Source organism: Drosophila subobscura, chromosome A (assembly GCF_008121235.1).
Source record: "Drosophila subobscura isolate 14011-0131.10 chromosome A, UCBerk_Dsub_1.0, whole genome shotgun sequence".
Classification (NCBI taxonomy): Eukaryota; Metazoa; Arthropoda; class Insecta; order Diptera; family Drosophilidae; genus Drosophila; species Drosophila subobscura.
This window is the reverse complement of record NC_048530.1, coordinates 14185601-14204777: the sequence shown is the minus strand read 5'-3', so window position 1 is coordinate 14204777 and position 19177 is coordinate 14185601. Positions and strand designations below refer to the sequence as shown.

General features: G+C 47.8%; 4 protein-coding genes across 10 annotated transcripts in view; 3 read left to right on the top strand and 1 right to left on the bottom strand.

Annotated features, from left to right (window-relative positions):
- Positions 1-13889, bottom strand: part of LOC117895631 — a 31136-nt gene extending 17247 nt beyond the window's left edge. The window contains exons 1-10 of one of the 5 annotated variants that reach the window (XM_034803688.1): positions 13468-13889; positions 6732-6838; positions 6037-6701; positions 2408-4871; positions 2216-2342; positions 1518-2158; positions 1350-1445; positions 1154-1288; positions 570-1093; positions 93-500 (exon numbers count right to left, since the gene is read on the bottom strand). In XM_034803688.1, coding sequence (XP_034659579.1) covers positions 365-500; positions 570-1093; positions 1154-1288; positions 1350-1445; positions 1518-2158; positions 2216-2342; positions 2408-4871; positions 6037-6701; positions 6732-6827 — 4884 coding nt within the window. In that variant the 5' untranslated portion in view covers positions 6828-6838; positions 13468-13889 and the 3' untranslated portion in view covers positions 93-364. Of the gene's footprint in view, positions 1-92; positions 501-569; positions 1094-1153; positions 1289-1349; positions 1446-1517; positions 2159-2215; positions 2343-2407; positions 4872-6036; positions 6839-13467 lie in introns of those variants that run through there. The other 4 variants (XM_034803603.1, XM_034803523.1, XM_034803434.1 and 1 more) reach the window with 4 other exon arrangements.
- On the top strand, positions 7074-7394 carry LOC117895709. Its single transcript, XM_034803563.1, has one exon. It carries the CDS (start codon positions 7074-7076, stop codon positions 7392-7394), a length of 321 nt encoding a protein of 106 aa, XP_034659454.1.
- Positions 13890-14440: 551 nt separating the features above from the next.
- LOC117894712 (zinc finger C4H2 domain-containing protein) lies at positions 14441-16094 on the top strand. Its single transcript, XM_034801935.1, has one exon. The coding sequence runs from the start codon at positions 14709-14711 to the stop codon at positions 15693-15695; it is 987 nt and encodes a 328-aa protein (XP_034657826.1). The 5' UTR covers positions 14441-14708; the 3' UTR covers positions 15696-16094.
- LOC117894505 (dnaJ homolog subfamily C member 22) lies at positions 15291-18757 on the top strand. Of its 3 annotated transcripts, none has more exons than XM_034801816.1 (2): positions 15291-15295; positions 17027-18757. In XM_034801816.1, exon 2 carries the CDS (start codon positions 17040-17042, stop codon positions 18300-18302), a length of 1263 nt encoding a protein of 420 aa, XP_034657707.1. In that variant the 5' UTR covers positions 15291-15295; positions 17027-17039; the 3' UTR covers positions 18303-18757. The 3 variants fall into 3 exon arrangements, with proteins under 3 accessions (XP_034657707.1, XP_034657627.1, XP_034657544.1); XM_034801736.1 differs by lacking the exon at positions 15291-15295 and adding an exon at positions 16608-16955; XM_034801653.1 differs by lacking the exon at positions 15291-15295 and adding an exon at positions 16609-16955 and having other exon boundaries at positions 17011-18757.
- Positions 18758-19177: the final 420 nt, after the last annotated feature.

Here is a 19177-nt window from a genome sequence, read left to right as displayed (position 1 = left end):
CCTCAAGTCAGGTAGTCTAAGTATCGCAGGGCCTTTGAGGGATCCAAATGCTATGAACTGATACATGCATTGAAGACAAATGGCAGACACTCAATTACAATATGGTACACACACAAACGAGTATGTACGCGTAAAAGTGATCAATGTTCAGTTATGGTAATGTACAATTTGGATTCTGAGTGAATATGATTATGATTATGTACAGAGGTAATGGGAAGTTAAAGCAGGACAAGTGAAGGTTCGTAAATCAATCGTATTTGATATTAAATTCATATTATCTACCTACATTTATACATAACAACTAAAGAAATGCAACCGACAGGCAGACAGGCAGACACGCAAGACATCTGTTGACTTGAGATCTCTACTTGAGAATGATCTCTGGGGGTGGGAGAATATTGTCACCGTAGAGGCAATACCAGATACTCGAATACCAAATGGTACGATCTACCCACTCGCTGCCTGCCAGCACATGGCCAATATAGGGAGCATCTCGTGATCTGCAATGGAAATATAGAGACACATTTGTTTAGGAAATAAATGTCTTGGGTGCGATGCCAAACCCAAACCTCATTATCTGCGCCTGGGTGCGCTCGACAAAGGTGATGGCCCAGCTCCAGGGAAAGTCTCGCTTGCGCTCACAGCCCACATAGGCCGTACAGCTCTGCAGGAAAATCTCCCTGATAATTGTCGTCTTGTCGTTCTTGTCCTTCTTGGAGACAACAATCTTGCCGTCCCGCAGCTCGCACTGCAGAGATTTGAATGTCTTGGTGCGATTGTCGGCGAAGCGCAGCTCCTTGCCGGGCGTCACCGTTGCCAAATTCTTGACCGCCCGCTGGATTTCGCGCAGCATCTCAATGGGTCGCACCATCAGATAGTTGTGCTTGCGATCCTCCTCCGGCCAGTACGACCAGTTCAGGATCACGTCAAACACCTTCGTATCATGGTGCAGTGGCCGCTCCAAGCTGTCGTTCAGTATCACTTCGTACAGCGTCAGCTGATGGGTTGGCAGTTGCATTTTGGCAGCGTACTCACGACACAGCTCGTAGGCGGTCTTCGTGGGCGATATTGTGGCGTTTACCTGCGTCTTTTCCTGGACAAATAAATCGATTAGAAGTCGAAGTCAATCGTAAATGATGAATGGATGGCCCACCTCTGTGGTGTTGTCTGGATTCGGATTGAGGCTGATCCAGATCTTAATGTCTCCCGACTGCTTCACCGCATCTTTGAGCGTCTCGGCGGCGGAGTAATACTTTTGCAGGCACGCCAGCATGGCCTGCTCCCGTTTCTGCATCAAAGAACAACATTAAGAGACACGGCCCAGCTGGCGTTGGCCTTTTTCAACTTACAATTTCATCGGCACTGACGGGAAATAGGTTCTTGTAGAGAAGAATGAGATCGCTCAGCACATCGGCCTCTTTCTGAGAGTAGATCAGCTCGTCGCTCTGTTGAGGGAGTAGATAAAAGATAAAAGATAACAAATGCAAATGCAAATGCAAATGCAGATGATGACCCACCTTCTTGGCCAGCAGCGTTGGGCCCCAGATCATGGTCAGATTCTGCACGCTCATTTTGTTCTTGGTCTGCTGCGAGCTAATGAACACCAGATGGCCCACGATTCGTCGCAGTGTCTCGTGCTCGATGGGCGAGAGGCGAGCGAGCAGCTCGCGATAGATGGGAATCTTCTCGGCGGCCACATCCAGCTCGGTGACGAACACGAAGCTGTCGGTTAGCTTGCCCAGCAGTCGCTCGGGCAGGTCCCGCATGAAGCGCTTGAGCACATTGGCCACATCGTGCTCGTTGTACTCGTTGCGAGTGATCTCCACGTTGAAGGCATCCGCCCGGAAGGCGCTCATCAGCTTGTGCATGGAGTTCTCCGAGCCGGACTTGCGGTAGATACCCTCCGACATGGAGCCGTGAATGTACACAAAGTTGATGCACTTGTCCACAATGACGGGCACATCGTAGCGAGTCAGCTGCTGATCGCCCAGCGAGAAGCCATTGTTGTGGGCCACCTCCCGTATGATGTGACGCCAGATCTTTGTCTCGCGTGCCGAGCTCATGATCATGTAGACCGCAAACGGTGGACAGTCAATCATCAGCATTGGCCCGCTGCCGACGTGCAGGTTATCAATCGACTCGTCGCTGTCCTTGAGCACTATTCAAGAGGGGAATTCCTTCAATTATTCTACATATTCGATGGATTTATTCTCACCTATGCAACGCGCCTTGCGCAAGTCCATCTTCTCCACATTCCCCGTGGCCTCGCTCACGAAGATGAGACGACGCTGGCTCTTGCGCAACACCAGCCACGTGCCACTCCACTCCGACGTGATGGAGTTCTGAAACGAAATGAAAATGAGAGCTTCACGAGCGTCTCACACACGCAGCGGGTAGCTTCACGCACCTTTAGGTAGCACCAGCCCGCGCGGTAGTAGTGGCAGGTGTACTTCACAGGCATGCTGTTGGTGAGGCTCTCGAGGATTTTCTGCATCCAGACACCCCTCTCGGACTCCTTGCCCACGCCATAGAGGTGCGAGACACGCTGCTGCTTGACGTTGCCCGACGAGCTGCTGGTCATCACGAGATTGGGATTCGAGGACATGCTGTCGCCCGCTCCGTTGCCGCTGCCGCTGCCGCTCCCGTTGCCTCCGTTCTTCGGCTGCGACGTCGTGATCTCGAAGCAGTAAAAGTGTGTGGCCGTGTCCGTGACGCGACTGTTGCTGACACACTGCAGCGTGGTTATGGTGTCCAGGGGTATCGACTCCCTGGGCGTCTTCATCTCCTGGTCGAGAAACGTCTGGAATTGGCGATCCCTCAGTATGGCCTTGCGGTTCTGCATCTCCTTGAGTATATCCTCGACCACGCCCGAGGGGAAGCGCACCAGTGGCCCCTCGTAGCGCACCAGCAGCGGCGACAGGCTGGGCCGTGGCACCATCTGCAGTGCCACCTTCACCTCCGACTGCCGCTTGAAGCTGGATCGTCGCTTCATCACATCCATGCGCAGCTTCACGCTCGAGAATGTGGTAATTGTCTTACGCAGGCGTGAGCTGAGCGTGGAACGTGACTCGCTGCTGACTGGTGGGTTCTGTGTGCCTGTGGCTGTGCCACCTCCTCCAATGGCCTCCAGGTAGGTGGGTGGGCTGTCGCCTTCAATGGCCACGGCTGCCTTTGTGCTGCTGCCGCTGCTGCTGCTCGAGGTGCCTGTCCCTGTAGCTGAAGCTGCGGGTGTGGCTGTGGCTGCGGCTGTGCTGGGTGTGCCATCAGGCACAAACCAATTTGTGCGATTCCTTGAGACGCTGGCCAGATCCACCGCCGTTCTGTTGGCGCTACTTTCGGTTATCTTGCCTAGATAGGGCCCGGCCCGTGCCTCCAGCTGCTCCTGCTCCCGGTCGAGCATGTTCTCCATGCTGTCGCTCAGCAGCTGGGCATTCTGGTGCACGATCTGTGGCTGGCGTCGGCTCGCCGTGCCGCAGCCACTTGGCGGCTCCTCCTCGGAGGTGCACATGCTGATATCGTCCTGCTCCCCCTCCCGCTCCCGCTTCACAGTGCCGTAGGTGTCCTCCTCCAGCAGGTGTTCGAGCAGCAGCAGCTCGTTGCTCTTGTTGGAGCGCGACAGCGTCGAGCACTTGCTGCTCATCAGTGGATCGAACTCCTCGATGAGGTCCTGGGGCGCCGTCCAGCCACCCACAGCTCCATCGTTGCTGTCCAACTCCCCATCCTCGCTGATGCAGGCCAACTCCTGCTGCTGCTGCTGCTGCTGGCTGGGCGTCAACAAGCTGCAACTGCGACTGCTGCCTGCCGTGGCCATCTCGAAGAGCTTGCCGTAGGTGGCTTCCTGATTGGCATAGACCGGCTCCGGGGAGGAGTCTCCCTCATCCTCCTCCTGCCGCTGCCGCTGCTGTTGCTGCTGCTGCTGCTCCTCACCATCCTCGCCGTAGAACTGCCAGGAATCGCTGCGCTCTGGCTTGGGTGCACGCGCCTCCTCGGCGGCAATCTTGGCGGAGATTAGCAGCGACTCCTCCCGCTCCGCTGCCGCCGCTGCGCGATTTAGTTCCTTCAGCTCGGCGGAGTCCACGGGGGGACGCCGCAGCTCGATGTGCTCGTAGTTCTTGCGCCGCTTCTGCCGCACGGGCGGCTGCAGTGCGTCCAGCCGGAACTGCTCCGGCTGTTGGGAGAGTCGCGGCGGGGGGAATGCGGGCATCGGCAGGGATGCGGCCGACGTTGAGGCATCATCCACGCGGATCGGGACACGCTGCGACCGCAGCTGAACCTGTTGTGTCTGCTGGGCAGCTGGCGACGGCGTCGGCGTCGGCGGCTCCTGGGCGAGATTCTTGGCCAGTGGGGGAGGTGGGGAGGGACGTGCTCTCAGTGCCTCATCGTAGCTGGGTGGCTTTCCCTGCACCTTGGGCACCTCATAGCAGCCCTCATCCCCGGCACCCTCCCTGCCAGCTGGCGACACTTCATGTTTGTCCTTGTCCTTGGCCTTGGCCTGTTCCCGGAGATCGGTGAAGCCTCCGCCGCCGACATTCCGGCTCAGGGGACTCGAGAACTGTATGGCATTGAAGACTTCCGTGCTGGGCATGGTCTGCCTTCGCTCCAGATCCAACTCCCCAACGCACCGCTCCCCGCCATCCTCTGCTCTGTCCTCGCGGCCTCCTCTGCCCGTCAGGGTGAAGTTCGAGCCAAATCGTCGGCTGGCATTCATCAGGCGGCTGCCGGCGTCGGCGCTGAGATTGCTGATCGCCTCCGTGGAGCTCTTTAGGTTCCTGTCCAGACGCTTCTTGGCCCCCTTGGCCTTGAATGTGATCCGTTCGCCAATGGCCTCGCCCAGCAGCTTCGAGGTGGTGCCCAAGGATCGTAGTAGATTTCTGCGAAGCGAGAGAGAGAGAGAGAAAGAGAGTTAGTTAGGGGCCAGACGGAGTTTCGTTTCATTCCCATTTGATAAGTAACTGAAATCCAATTAACACTAGTGCAATGTGTGTGTGTGTGAGCCCCTGTGTGTGTGTGTGAGTATCGGGAACACTTATTATTGGAATGGAATGGTAATCGGAACACTGGGAACGGGCATGCGCTGAGGTCTGCCCACTCAACGTGCAAATATTTTGACTTCGCCACGTAAATATTATTTGTTTCAACCCAGTGAACCAAAACTTTGCAGGCGATATCCCTAATAGTGCTATTTAGACTTTGAATTTGCTAACTTAGAGATTTGGGAACTGTCTGTTTCAGTTGTGCTGCAGTAATTATGGATTTTTGTACTTTTCAGCAACAATTTTGCTGGTTTTGCGCTCTAGAAACAGACATTTTTGACTCAAGTAGTGCCTTAGTTGCGAACACTAATTCTGCGTTGTCCATATCTTATTTCGCTTCAAAGTTAGCAAAGACTAATGCCATAACACCATAAAGAGAGTTACTTAAATATCATTTAAATATCATTCGCTCGCTTTTAGTTCGCTAAATGCTCGTTTCCGAGGCTTCGGTTTACGAACATTTGGCGATAGTTCCGCTTTAGTATTGTCTTTTGGTCCACTGGGAATCGATTTATGGGGGTTAGCTCAGACTTAAGGGATAAAGCCCTGAAATTATGATGTATACCACGATTATTTACAATTAGATTGAAAAATTGTGCTTTGGGCATCGCTTATTAAATATCAAACTATTAAAACAAAATTATTTAATTTTTTAAAGTGCAAAAATAGAATATAAAAAGGAGTTCCGTTTGCTGCAGAAACCTTTGAGTCTGCCCCGTAGGTACCAAACCCAGAGATGGGGGAAAAACCGAACCAACCGAAACCGAAACCGAAATTGTGAAAAGTCAAAGAAGGATTAGCCACATCCTGATCTCATTTAGGGTTAGTCAAACAATGATGGGATATTCGGATGATGGGAAGAACCCAAGAACTAGGCAGGAGGATGATCGTGCAACTACAGAGAAACCCGCCTAGAGGAAACACCAGAGAGAGAGGAGAAGAATAGGGGAGGAAGAGGGCAGAAGATAGTTTTGTATAAGGAGAACATTTCGGTAAAGTTTACTTGTCATCTTCGTGATCTTGTTCTTGGTCACAGCTGGAGGACTGATCGAGCGACGTCGATGAAGATGTCGAAGGTGGTGGCGGTGACGTTGGCAGTGGCGGAGGCGGAGGCGAAGGTGTTCCCGGTGCGGAGGAAACTTCCGACGGCAATGACTGCCCCCGCTGATCAACGCCAGCGACGTCGTCTACGTACCCGGGTGACTGCGACTTGAACCTGCCGCTCTGCGACCCCTGCGAGCTGCAGTCCAGCGAGGCGTTCGAGCCGTAGAGAGACGCATCCCCCGCCGTCTGACCTGCCGTAGAGGCCAAGCTGCAGACGGACGAACGCTGCTCCAGGCCGGGCGGCTTGGGCGGCACCTGCGGAGCTGTGCGCACCGCTCTCAAAGGCACCGCGTCCACGTCTAGCTCCACTCCGTGCTGCGGCGACTCCGCCGGCGGTGGTCGCTGTCTGGGCGCTGGTCGGGGCGCGGCATAGATGGGCTCCGCGGGCACATTCTCGTTGGCATCCGGACCGTAGATGGGCTGCGGCTGTTCGGCATTGTTCTCCTGCAGCACCTGCAGCTTGTTCTGGCCACTGGCCGGCAGCTTCTTCTCCGCACAGTGGCCGTGCAGGTTCTCCGCGTTGATGTTCAGTCTCTTTAGGCTGATGTTAGCATTGTTGTTGTTGTTGTTGTTAATGTTGTTGTTGTTGTTAATGTTGTTGGGCTTGATCTCGATGTTCTCATAGTTGGCGGGACGCAGCTCGGAGGCGCAGAGACGCCGCGGAGCCGGCACAGGTCGCGCCTGTTCCATGGCAGGGACGTCTGAAAGTGAGAGAAGGGTTTGCAATTTTATTTGGGTTTATTGCTGTGGGTGTACAGGTACTGCTTAGATCTAGGTAGCCTTTTGGTCCTTGGGGATTTACCTGGCTGACTTTGAGGGCTTAAGGGGCAGGCAGGGCTTTCAAGTAGGAAGGCAGAAGGTAGAGATTTCGGGTATAAAGATCTCTAGCTCGATGGCTGACCAACACACTCGATCGCATAAACCCAAGCCAGCAGCATGTCCTGGAAGAGCACGCAAACATTTAGCCAAAAGTCGCGCACTTTCTGGCTCACCCTCGTCCGCCTGCTGCTGCAGCTGCTGCGCTGCGTGTATCAAGGCCAGGCCAGAGCCAGAGCCAGTGTCACCGCAGAGGATGCGAATGGAGGATTGGAGCGGCGGGTCGCCGAGCACCGGCAACTGCTGGAGCGGCAGGCCGAGGAGTACGCCAAGGTGGACCTGCTGCACCGCCTGCTCGTCCGGCAGCATCTGCACGAACTGGAGCAGCGCCGTCTGATGCGATTGGCCCTCGCCCGGCGACGCCTGCAGTTCTCCAATTAGCGGGGGCGTCGCTTATCTCATTATCATTTATTTCGATTTAGATTATTTATACACAAGGCAGAGCAGGGCAGGGCAGGGCTGGGCAGTGGTTTCTGCTTTGCTTTGCTTTGCATATTTTAAGTGACTTCCCAACAAAATAAAGCGCAAAGCGATGTTCTGCCATGGACACACCATAGACACGTGTTTTCCTTCACTTTCTGTCGTTCTCCGACGATCTGTCTGTCTGTCTCTGACTCAATTAGATCAACGATCGACAGTCGTTGAGTTTCGTTGAGTTTTATTTCGTTTCGATCGGTCATCAATAATTGTCGCTTTCACTTTCCGCTTTGAAAGTCAGCGTTTTGGCTTTGTTTTCTTTTCTGTTATCAATTTCTGTTGAATATTTCTTTCAGCCGGAGCAGATCTTCCCATCTAAGCTGCAGAAACAGACATAAATAAATAATGCCGCCGATTATCAGCTGAATTGACTTCTTTCTAGCCATTCGCCGAAGCTGGCTAAGCAGGGAAAGTCCCTCAATTGGTTGATCCTCAATAAGAATGATATTATATCCATCATTTACATATTTACATGTACATACATTCATATATGTATGTACATATATCCAAGTAATTCTGTGGCTGTCTCTTGTGGTGCTGCCAGTTCCCTGAACTTTTCAACTTTCAGCAAAGCCATCTGTCTGCTGGCCGCTCAATTTGTTGTCGTTGTCGCTTAAGTGGTCGCTCCACTTCAAATGAGAGTACTCTCTTCGGAATGGTCCCTCTGCCCCTGCCCCTGTCCGTGTCCCTCTCTTCTCACTGAACGCTTCCCTTTTCTGCAGCTATCAATGATTTTGTTTATAAATGTTTAAGTAGACCCATTGTAGAGTCATTCCCATTCCCATTCTCATTCTCATTCTGTTTTCCTTTTTGCATATGCTCGAGCGAGTATTGCGCTTTCCATTGGATTACTTTGATGAATAAACTTGCTCAGAGTGAGTGCGATTGTGAGTGCGGATGAGTCACGGTTAGATCGGTCGCTACCTACATACATATGTACATATACATATACATATGCATTCATAAATACATTTACATAGATATGTATGAGCTGGCATCCTGCTATTGTTTTTCCCAGAAAAGCAGGCGGCAAGGCGTTCCCTTGGTGTCTTCTTTTGGGGGGTATGGGCGCAAAAGTGTCTCACAAAACGCTCGCTAATACGGTAATCGTATACATACAGTTGCGAAAAAAATAATAGCACCACTACAACACATTTTGTTCTTGGACAAAAAAAAAGCAATTACTGATGCGATTTTTTTAAATTTTTAGTTTTTTCATATAGTTAAGTATTCCTCATTAACAAACAAAGTTTTGCCTTTCTTCAAAATTCGGTCTTTATATTTTTTTTTGTAACTTTAAGAAAAAATACCACGAATATTGCGAAAAAAATAATAGCACCGTTAGCACTATTTTAAGTGAATATCCGTAATTTCGCGGAATTGACTTTGTATAAACCACGTATTTATTAGTTTTAACTAATATTTCATTGTTTCCATCATAAAAGCTAATAATAATCATTACAATAATACGTGGAAAGCTCTGAAATGCGAAAAAGCGCGACCCTTGCAAAAAATTTATGTTTGACGTAAAAACTTGCAGAGAATTTGGTCAATTGGTAGGCAGTTTCAATAAAATGATTAAAAACGCCTTAAACTATGAAGAAAAGCGTAAAACACGTGGATGAAAACGATCTATGACCCCTTTTGGGGTCAAAAGGCTGATTCGCGAGAGCAAGAAGGTTCCCTTCAAGGCTGCTATCGAGCTTAAAAAAAGAGCTTAAAATAAAAGCGACGGGCTAGAAAGTTTGACAATATCTTAGACAACATAGCCTAAAATCCTGATGCCCAAAAAAAATCGCACTTTTAAACGCCAGACAAATTACTAAGCACATGATGTTTGCAAGGGAGCATGCCAATTGGACATCCCGAAAATGGAGCATAAATTTTAACGTCAGATGAGTAAAAACTGTTTTATTTACTGAAAAGGGATCTCGATCATACTTAAGACGTTCAAGGAACACCAGGACACCAAAGAAAACCATTAAAAATAAAAGGTTGAATTTAATGGTATGGGCCTGCTTCTCTTACTATGAAGTAGGGCCAATACATTGACTATAAACCATCATGGATCAGCACGTGTCCTTGAATTTCATGGAGACAGTAATGCTACCCTTTGCAGAATACAAAACTCAACTCGTATGGGTCTTTCAAACGGAAAATAGCCCCAGCATGAAAGCAAAGGAATGGTTCGGGGCCAACACCGAACGTGTTAAAGTGGCCTGCACAGTCGCCTGACATAAAACCCATCGAAAATCTGTGGTCCGATGTCCAGAAGGCAGTTGCTGATTCCAAACCAACCACTGTCGGACCACTTTGAGAACAAATTTAAGAGTCCTGGTCCAAAGCTCCCCAAAAGCTATGCCTGGACTTAGTGGATTCCATGCCAAGACGCTGCGCAGCTGATGTTGCCAAAATAGGACACTGAATTAAATCTTGAATGATAAATATACATTTAGAATTAATAGTTCAAAAGTGTTAACTAAGAAATTCGTTACTTGTTGGTCATTTTTTTAATTTTAAATCCATTTTTCAAAAGTGGTGCTATTATTTTTTTCGCCTAATTTTACGAGTTTCACTAAAGTTCCTTAAATAACTTAAAAGCCTAACAAAAAAGGTGCTTTTTTTTGTTGTTCCCAGATTTGTAAGAGTCTTCCCTTTCTAAAAATGTGCTTAACGTTTCCTTAAAGTTAAAAATGTGAGTTGGGCAACTATTTGAAAATTGCTTGTGGTGGTGGTGCTATTATTTTTTTCACAGCTGTATGTACATAGATAAGTATGTACATATATACATATTTATGTATTTATAGTGAGAGCTAACCGGGCAGAGCAGCGATAACAATGACAATGACGATCGCCTCAACCAACAATGATAATTATATACAGTGTCCACTGTCCGTTCAATCAGCAGATGAATAAGCCCAGCAATTGATGCATACATACATCATCATGCATGCATTTATGTACATATTTATGTACATACATATGTACGTTGGCTGTTTCGATATTGGATTTTGAATGTATAGCTGAAAGCTGGGTATCGATTCTGTTGAGAAATCAAAGTTCTTATCCAATGGCTTCAATATTTATTTATTCACATTCACTGGTTTCTGATATCTGCGGATTTAGTGGGGAATACAGGAACTGCCCTTCCGCTCACCACTTTCGAGGTAATTTCATACTTGCCACCGATTACATACAGCACAGGCCCTGCCCTGCCCTGCCCTGCCCTGCCACCAGTTCACAATCAGCGCTATATTTGTTGTTGTTGCTCTCCCATTGCGGAGTAAAGTGCTCAGAGGGCGCACTACTGTTTGAGCTTTAATTGGGGCCTGGCTTGCTTATCAGCGTTTCATTAGCAGACCACACCGACACCAGAAATTCCAGCCAAATTTCAATTAGATTTACACAAATATGTTTACATACAACAAATTTCACATTCTGCTGATTTTCCGAGATTCATTTTTATGGGACATTACGAGACTTTTGCACTAGTCACCCTGTTCTTCTTTGTTTCAACAATGTTTCGTTTTAAAATTATATAAAAATGTATACTTAATTCTCTGCGCATTTCGTACCAGCTTAAGGGACAGTTTATCATTGGAGATTTGTGGTCTTCATAGTTCAAGAAAGAGCGAGCTAAATATGTACTCGGAATCTGCCGCAAAAATATGCACAAAAATTAATGCATTTGCAAGAACATTTCTAATGGATAAAGCTGAAGATATAGCGCGACAAAGTTAATATTTATCTATTTAAATATATGTATGTATCTTTCAATGTTGAAAATTGTTTAAAATAGTTGTGCATACCAAAAGAAGCTACTAATCAATTTACCTACAGACATACATACATATGTACATATGTACATACATAGATAGATACAAAATTGATAGGGTTTCATTTATCTGTTTAGTTGGCATTAAATGAATGTATGAATTGTATGTACGAATGTGCACGGGCATTTGCTCTCATTTTTGGTTTCGGTTTGTGTTTCCCCTCACAGAGCACCATTAAAAACTCTAATTGAGCTTGGTTCCGTTGTGCCAAAATAAAATATGAAATAAAAATATAGAAATAGACACAAGCATATGCAGATAAATACATATACATATGTACATATGTATGTATGTATGCATGTATGTATGTACTTTGTATGTGTGCACGACGTTCTCATAAACAATGTCAAATAAATCTGCCTTCACATGCATTTTCATGTGCATGGACAGGGGCAGGGGCAGGGGCAGGGGCAGGGGAGTGCGGAATATGGGGAATATGCAATTGGAGCTTACATACTTATTCGGGTGAATCACTTGCACTCTCACGTTTTTGTTTGTTGTTCTGTTTGTTTGTTTGCTTGCACAGTGTCTGGTTGTTTTTTATGCACAATGCAGCAGCAGAGGGGTGCCCGCACGAGTATTATTCGTATTATCTAGTAGCGTATGTTCCCTGCAGCTCTCTCAATGTATAGATTTACATGAAAACATATTTTTGTACTCTTCGCACGAGTGTTGGTGCACTTGCGTTTTGCGAAAGAGTTGAAACATTGTTTTTGATTTGTTTATGCTTTTGAGTTCGATAAGAGAGCACATAAAAAAAGCTGAGTCGTCTCAGCTCCTCTTTCTCCTTACCCCTAACGCTGCCAACTGCCCGGCGAGGGTCTCATATTCATTGAGCACAGTGCAAAAAGACGGACAAATTGCAGAGGAAATGGGCACAGAGAGTCGAGCACTCTCTGGGCATAACGTTACCATGGCCCCAATTATATAAGACGGAGGAGAGTCTCCAGCCAGAGCGACTCGATTTCCCAAGTTGCTTGACGGCATTTTTTGTCGCATTCACAGTATGTAACATTGTACATATGTATGTACATACATATGTATGTATGTAAGTCTCCATCGATCTGTGATTTGATCTACACGCAGACACACACACACACACACACGCACAAGTCGCCAGAACAGACGCGCTGCTTGTGTATGTAAATTTAAATGTCGCGCCTGCGCTGACCAAGGGAGCAAGGTTCTGTTTTGCGGTAGAGTAGCAGGGTAGGGGCCGACAGTGATTAGCTGACCGTTATCGTTGCCCCCTCTCTGTCTCTCTCTCTCTCTCTCTCTGTAGACAGTTCTGGGCGTACCAAATCGATGAGCCCCAATGCGAAACTTGTTCAGGGGACCGACCCGGTCAAATCAATTGGGTCGAACGTTTTTGCTTTATTCGGTGGGGGGGCAGAACCCATCTAATGATCGACATAAATATGTACATACATAGTTGTGTGTGCAGTTAATAGTCGTGGGTCGTATCCGTATCTATCCGAAGTACTCGAATGACGGACGGATATCAGTGTTGTCGTATAACAGCCGGGCCAGATATGACTATGAGTAACTATTCGGAATGTTGGTGGGATTGACGGGGAAAGGTTGCTCGGGGAATGTGTGCCAGAAAACCTAATATGTTTATAATTGGTTAAATTGCCAAACAATTAAGAGGCGCGGACGGACAGACAGCACCAGTGAAATGTGCCACGTTAGTGGAGAGATAGAGAGAGTGGGAGAGACACTTGTGTCGTGCCACCGTTCTGTGTCACCAGGTGACGCTGCTGACCACCGCTATCTACTTGGTCCGGCACTGGTTGTGGCTGTGGCTGTGCCTGTGCCTGTGCCTTTTGCCAATAAAACTGTTGCGATAAGCAGTTAGAAGCATTTACATTATGGCATTTCCAGGCCATTTGCCAATATTTGTGAAGTATCGAAAAATATCACAAAATGGGAATATGCGGGCACAAAGAACTAAACATATTTGCTCGTAGTTTACACTGAAATAAATCACGGGAATTTCCTTTCTGCGCTTTTGTCTATCTGCGACATTAATAGAGTGCTCAGCCAGGTGAAAGATAAAACACTTCCATGAGCAAGAGAGGGTGGGTGGTGGCCGCTGGAGGGTTTTACAGTTTTGATGAACACAAAAACAAAAACTTTACCTTTCGCTTGTTGGCGTCGAATCAAAATTCCGAATCCGATTTATGCGCTTTTCGTATTTAACAAACAACAACAACAAATTATACAACAATAAAAAAAAGAAAACAAAGCGAAACGGAACGGCACTGCCCAAAGAGAAACAAGTCTGTTATTCGGTATCTGGAGGATATTTTCGGAAGATCTATTTATGCTAGGGCTTCCTCCACTCTACGAGCAGTTCCTGTTGACACATTTTCGCGGGGCGGCTTTTCACATAATACGCGTGTATCTATCACTTTCCGACGATCGTTTGGTTGCGTTTCGTTTATTTATTCGAGGAATGAATAATTTCTGAATGCCTCACGTACACATACACGCACACACACTGAAACGCATTGTTGCATTTGTATTTCTCGCTCCGATCGGCGGTCGCTGGAATGTATTTTCTGGGACAACTAGTGTTGGGTCGTTCATGAACGAACGAACCAAAAAGAACTGTTCACTCAAGTGAACGAACTGAAGTTCATCTTAATCGATCTTTTTCGTTCGTTCTTCTTTGTTCGTTCTTTTTCGATCGTTCTTTTTTACTTTTATTTGTTGTTCATATTTCTAGGTTCATTTATATTCCTTTTGTTTGTGGCAAAGAATCGTAGAACATATAATTGAAACGGTTGGTTTTGTCTCAACGAAATGAAGTACCAAGTACAAATAAAAATTTATATGTACATTATATACACATAGTTTTACAAATGAATATCAGAGCTTAAACTGACCTTGGAAATTAAAATCGGAACAGGAAAAATAAATAATAAAAAATACCAGCATATATAACAAAAGGAAAATAACGATTAACATATAAAAAGATTTAGATGAACAAAAATTAACGAACTAAAAGAACGACTTAGTTCACTGAATAAAAATGAAGAACGAACTTGTTCAGTCAATTGAACGATGTTTACCCAACACTAGGGTCTAGCTATCGATAGTACTAAAAGTTTTCTAAAGTGCCACCACCATCGCCCGACTATATACAGAAAGCAGCGAAAAAACCAAATAAATATTTTGTGAATTAAAGCGAACACTCGTTTAATAAGTTTCGGCATTGAAGAAGTTCGCAAGTCACAGCAGCCGACGACGTTGATGCCCGCAGCGCAGTTCCAGCGAAAATCCCAATCGCAGCGCGTCCACCAGAAAGCAAACGGAATAAACATTTGCTCAGTGGAAGGGGAAGCCACGGCAGACAGAAGGCCCACACGGACACAAAATGGCCACCAGCGAGATATCCAGCTCCAACGAGCGCCACTATTATGCCAAGTTAGAGGCCATCAAGGACATCAGGGACAAGACGCTGGCCCTCGAGAAGCTTAAGGTGCGCATCATCAAGGAGGTGAAGCTGAGCGACGACGAGGAGAAGTGCCTGGAGGAGTACCGCAAGGAAATGGAGCACCTGCTCGAAGAGAAGATGTCCCACGTGGAGGAGCTGCGCCAGATCCACGCGGACATCAACGATATGGAGAACATCATCAAGCAGACAAAGGAGAACCAGACGCGCTCCTTCGACATGGCCAATCGCGTCTACGAGGAATACTTGGCTCTGAAGTACCAGATCGATCACATGCGGCGCGACTACCTTGGCCTCAGTCCGCTGCGCGACCTGCACGAGGAGGAGGGCAGCCCCATATCGAAGGATCGTTTTCAGACAAACTTCCTCAAGGTGGCCGCCCAGTCGGCGGCTGCCGCCGCAGCCGCAGCAGCCGCCTCGGTCGCACAACCCACGTCCCTGGCTCGACCACACGCTCGTCATCCCCTGATGCCCGAGGCCACGGTCACCGCCATGCCCCCCAGTGCATCGTCCGGTGGCGGTGGCAGCAGCTCAGTCAGCGCAGGCGGCGGTGGTGGTGGTGGGGGACCCGGGCACGCCTTTATGCCGCCGGCACCGCCTGGAGCGGGCGGCGCTGGGGCTGCAGCAGCTGCCGCAGCCGCCGCTGTGCGTCTGGGCAAAGGCGACTTCTCGGCCCCGCCGCCTCCACCTCCGCCCACAAATCGTCTTCAGCAAACACCGTCGATTGGAATCGGGCACCATCCGTCGTTCCGTTCGGACTTCAACGTGAATCTCCGCCAGCAGCCGCCGCCGATGAAGTCGTGCCTGTCATGCCATCAGCAAATCCATCGAAATGCCCCCATCTGCCCGCTCTGCAAGGCCAAGTCGCGCTCCCGCAATCCCAAGAAGCCCAAGAAGAAGAACAACTAGATGGCAACCAGAGGCGCAGGTACACGTCCACGTTCACCGGCAGGAACATCGACAATTACACTCATCAATCTATTCGTAACGATTTCCCGGCCAGGTCCAGGTCCCGCAGCCTTAGGACTAGAGGTTTTTTTTTGTCAACTATTTATTAACCCAAGAAAAGTATTATCAAGCTAAATAACAAATTCTCAAACACAAAAAACTAGTTCTTAAGAGCTTTTGAAGAGTGTTTTTGCTCAATTTTAATTTTCGATTGTAAGTTAAATCTAATTTAAAGACTTTTAAAAGCAAATCTCGTGTCAAATTTCATGAACTTAATTCATAAGTGTGTAAGCATTAATATACTTAATGTGCATGTGCATATAGGCATCTTGAGAACTTAAAAAATAAAAATAATAAAACTAAATTGAATCGGTAAAAGTTTAACAGTTTGCTTCTGAGGAAAGATTAGGAGAGGATAAACTTGAACATAACATATTGGACGGAGAACCATTAACCCATCTACGACAAGTGGGGCTTAACATATTCATAAGGAAACTAGTAAGTAGAGTCAACGGATTAACTAAAGTTATTATTGTTTAAATACAGCGGGGTTATGGGTTAAGTTGCAGCCAGTTTTGGTTGTAGCCCTACATTGCAATCAATCCAATAAAGATAAATCATGAAAATAAGCCAATCTTGTGGAAAATTGAATAATGATTCGAGGAAAACTACACATTTAAAACCGAGAGTCCTAACTAGCTAGTAATATCAAATAGAACATCAAAGTCGAAGAAAATGATTAAAGACTTACGGTATATTTACAGTATATTTTGAAATTGAAAGGGTATATTTTGGTATATTTCCGAGGGTCTGTCGGTATATTTGTTCGATAAGTCCACAGTCACACTGCTGCTACTTCAATTTTTAAACTTTGTCGCAGCTTTCAGTTTTCAATTTAAAAACAGTCAGCAGAACAACAAATACAAATAGTTTTGGACTAAGAAGTGCTTTACATTTTGTGTGTTGCAGTAAAGTTCGATTCGCAGCGTGGATAAAGGGCGCAAGGAACTAATAGAAATTAAACGGTTCAGTGCGGCTCCGTAACTGTTTCCTCCACCTGTTTGCTGCCTGTTCTTGCTGCGCTGCCTGCGCTGCCTGCGTGCGTAGAATTTGTGAAAAGAGAAAGTTGGGCGCCGACCGACGACTGCTGCCGCCGCTGGAACAGTCGCAACTCACAACCAGCTGCGCGTGCGCAACGACACACTTCACGGGGGAAATTGGGTCAGTTAAGCAGAGATTTTCTTGCACTCAAACTGAAACTTGTATTTAAATTCAGTGAATATTCCTTCCAGTGCATCTCCGAAAATGGGAACCAAGCAGACTGTGTCGCCGAAGCAGGTGGCTGGTGGCAATGCCAAGGCCAGGGCAAAGCCAAAATCGGACACTCCACCGCCCTCGCCCGCTGATGAATCGCCGATCAAGAGCAAGCCAAATGGACGCGAGTCGAAGAGCCGCGAATCGCCAGCGGAGGCCAACACCCTGCCACCCCAGAAGTCGGTGGTCGTCGCGTACGTTCTGTGGCTGTTTGGAGGCATTTTCGGCCTGCATCATCTGTACCTGCACCGCGATCGCCACGCCTTCATTTGGGGTTGCACGCTGGGCGGCTACATGGGCATTGGCTGGATAAGTGAGCTCTTCCTGATACCCGAGTACGTGCGGGATGCCAACGAGGATCCGCGATTCGTGAAGGCGTTCGTGGCCAAGCTGCAGGCCTTTCAGCGCCCGCCGTACTCCTCCAAGCGCTTCGTGGGGCAGGTGATGATTGGCCACCTATTTGGACAGCTCTTCGCCATGGCCATACCGCAGACAGTGGTGGCTGGGCTCGACCTGTCCTTCCTGCACTGGGCCATTCCCCTCTTCGTGTCCCTGGGCATCTGGCTGGTGGGAAACATTGGCCGCGAGCAGGGCGTGTGGTGGCACTGCCTGCTGGCCGCCTATTTGGCCTATCCAGCGCGGTTCCTCATCTACGACGAGACCTACTCCCTGCTGCTGACGGGCCTGGTGTCCGCCCTCACGTTTGACGGCATCTCGAAGCAGTGGCGCAGAACGCCGCCACGTCGTGGACGACCCGTGGAGCGATCCCTGAAGCTGACGGGAGCCATTCTGATCTACTGCACCTTCTGGGGCAGCTTCGTCTACTTCAACGGCACCATTTCGGACGAGGATGGTGGCGAGGTGCCCATACACGAGGCCCTGCACAACTTCCTTGCCTCCGCCTGGTGGACGGATCTGAAGCAGGCCCTGCACGACACCTACAACTACGCCCAGCATCACGGCTGGTACGAGACCTGGAAGGAGGTATTCGAGAGCATGGACGTGGACGGCGAGCGCAACTCCTACAAAGTGCTGGGCGTCAGTGCCACCGCATCGCAGGCCGAAATCACGGCCGCCTATCGCAAGCTGTCCAAGGAGTACCATCCAGACAAGGTCAAAGACGAGGCACTGCGCGCCGAGGCCCACCAGCGCTTCATCGAGGTCCAGCAGGCCTACAGCGTGCTCAGCAAGATCAAGTCAAACCGCCGGCGTAAGAACAAGCAGTTCCAGGACGACGATGCAATTGTTCTCTAGGACAGTCCACAATTTAAGTTAGTCTAAGTTAGTCCCCTGCCCCCCCGCCCTTAAATATAACTTTCCATCGAATTGTGTGGAGCGGCAAGCGCTTACGTGGAAACCGATAAGGCCGCGGTTCTGCCGGCTCAAAGCGTGACACAGCCACAGCTACCCCCCGCCCTCTACACGCGCTCCAATTGCTAAATCACGACAACACTGAGAGCTCTTATTCTCCACAATTAGTTTTCATATTCATTTATTTATTTTATATATTTTACATAATATAATGAACTACTTAACAATCTAGGCAAAAAAAAAAGAAAAAATATTTCGTGTAATTTAATTAAATTTTTTTTTTCGTTTCAATTTGTTGTAAACAATGTTCTTGTGTGTGTGTGTGTATATTTTTGTTGCACTAATATATAGTGGGAAACGCGTTTCAATAAACGGAAAAATATATTTATGTATTTATGAATGTAGTTATGTACATACATATGTATGTATGTATGTATCTACTTTCATATGCGTGTGTAGATTTCTCTCTGTGTAGGGGTATCTTGGGATCTTGCAGAAGGCCCCCAGAGTAGAGTGTCATAATCGTTCACGGGAAGGGGTTTAGGGGGGATTTAGGGTTTAAAAACAGGAAACAATAACTCACTTAGATTTAGTTTAAAACATAATACTGAGCAAAAATCGTGTATGTATCATTCTGCTTGCTGGATTTGTTGCTTTCTTCTTTATAGATATAATAATTATTTACGGTTTGCGGCTTTGCACTTTGCACTTTTTGTCGTGTTATTGGGACCCATTTCGTTTCAATGGATCCCAGTTAGGGTTTACAAAAGTTTCACTATGGTGCATCGCATAGCATTTGTTGTGACTGTACTTATGTG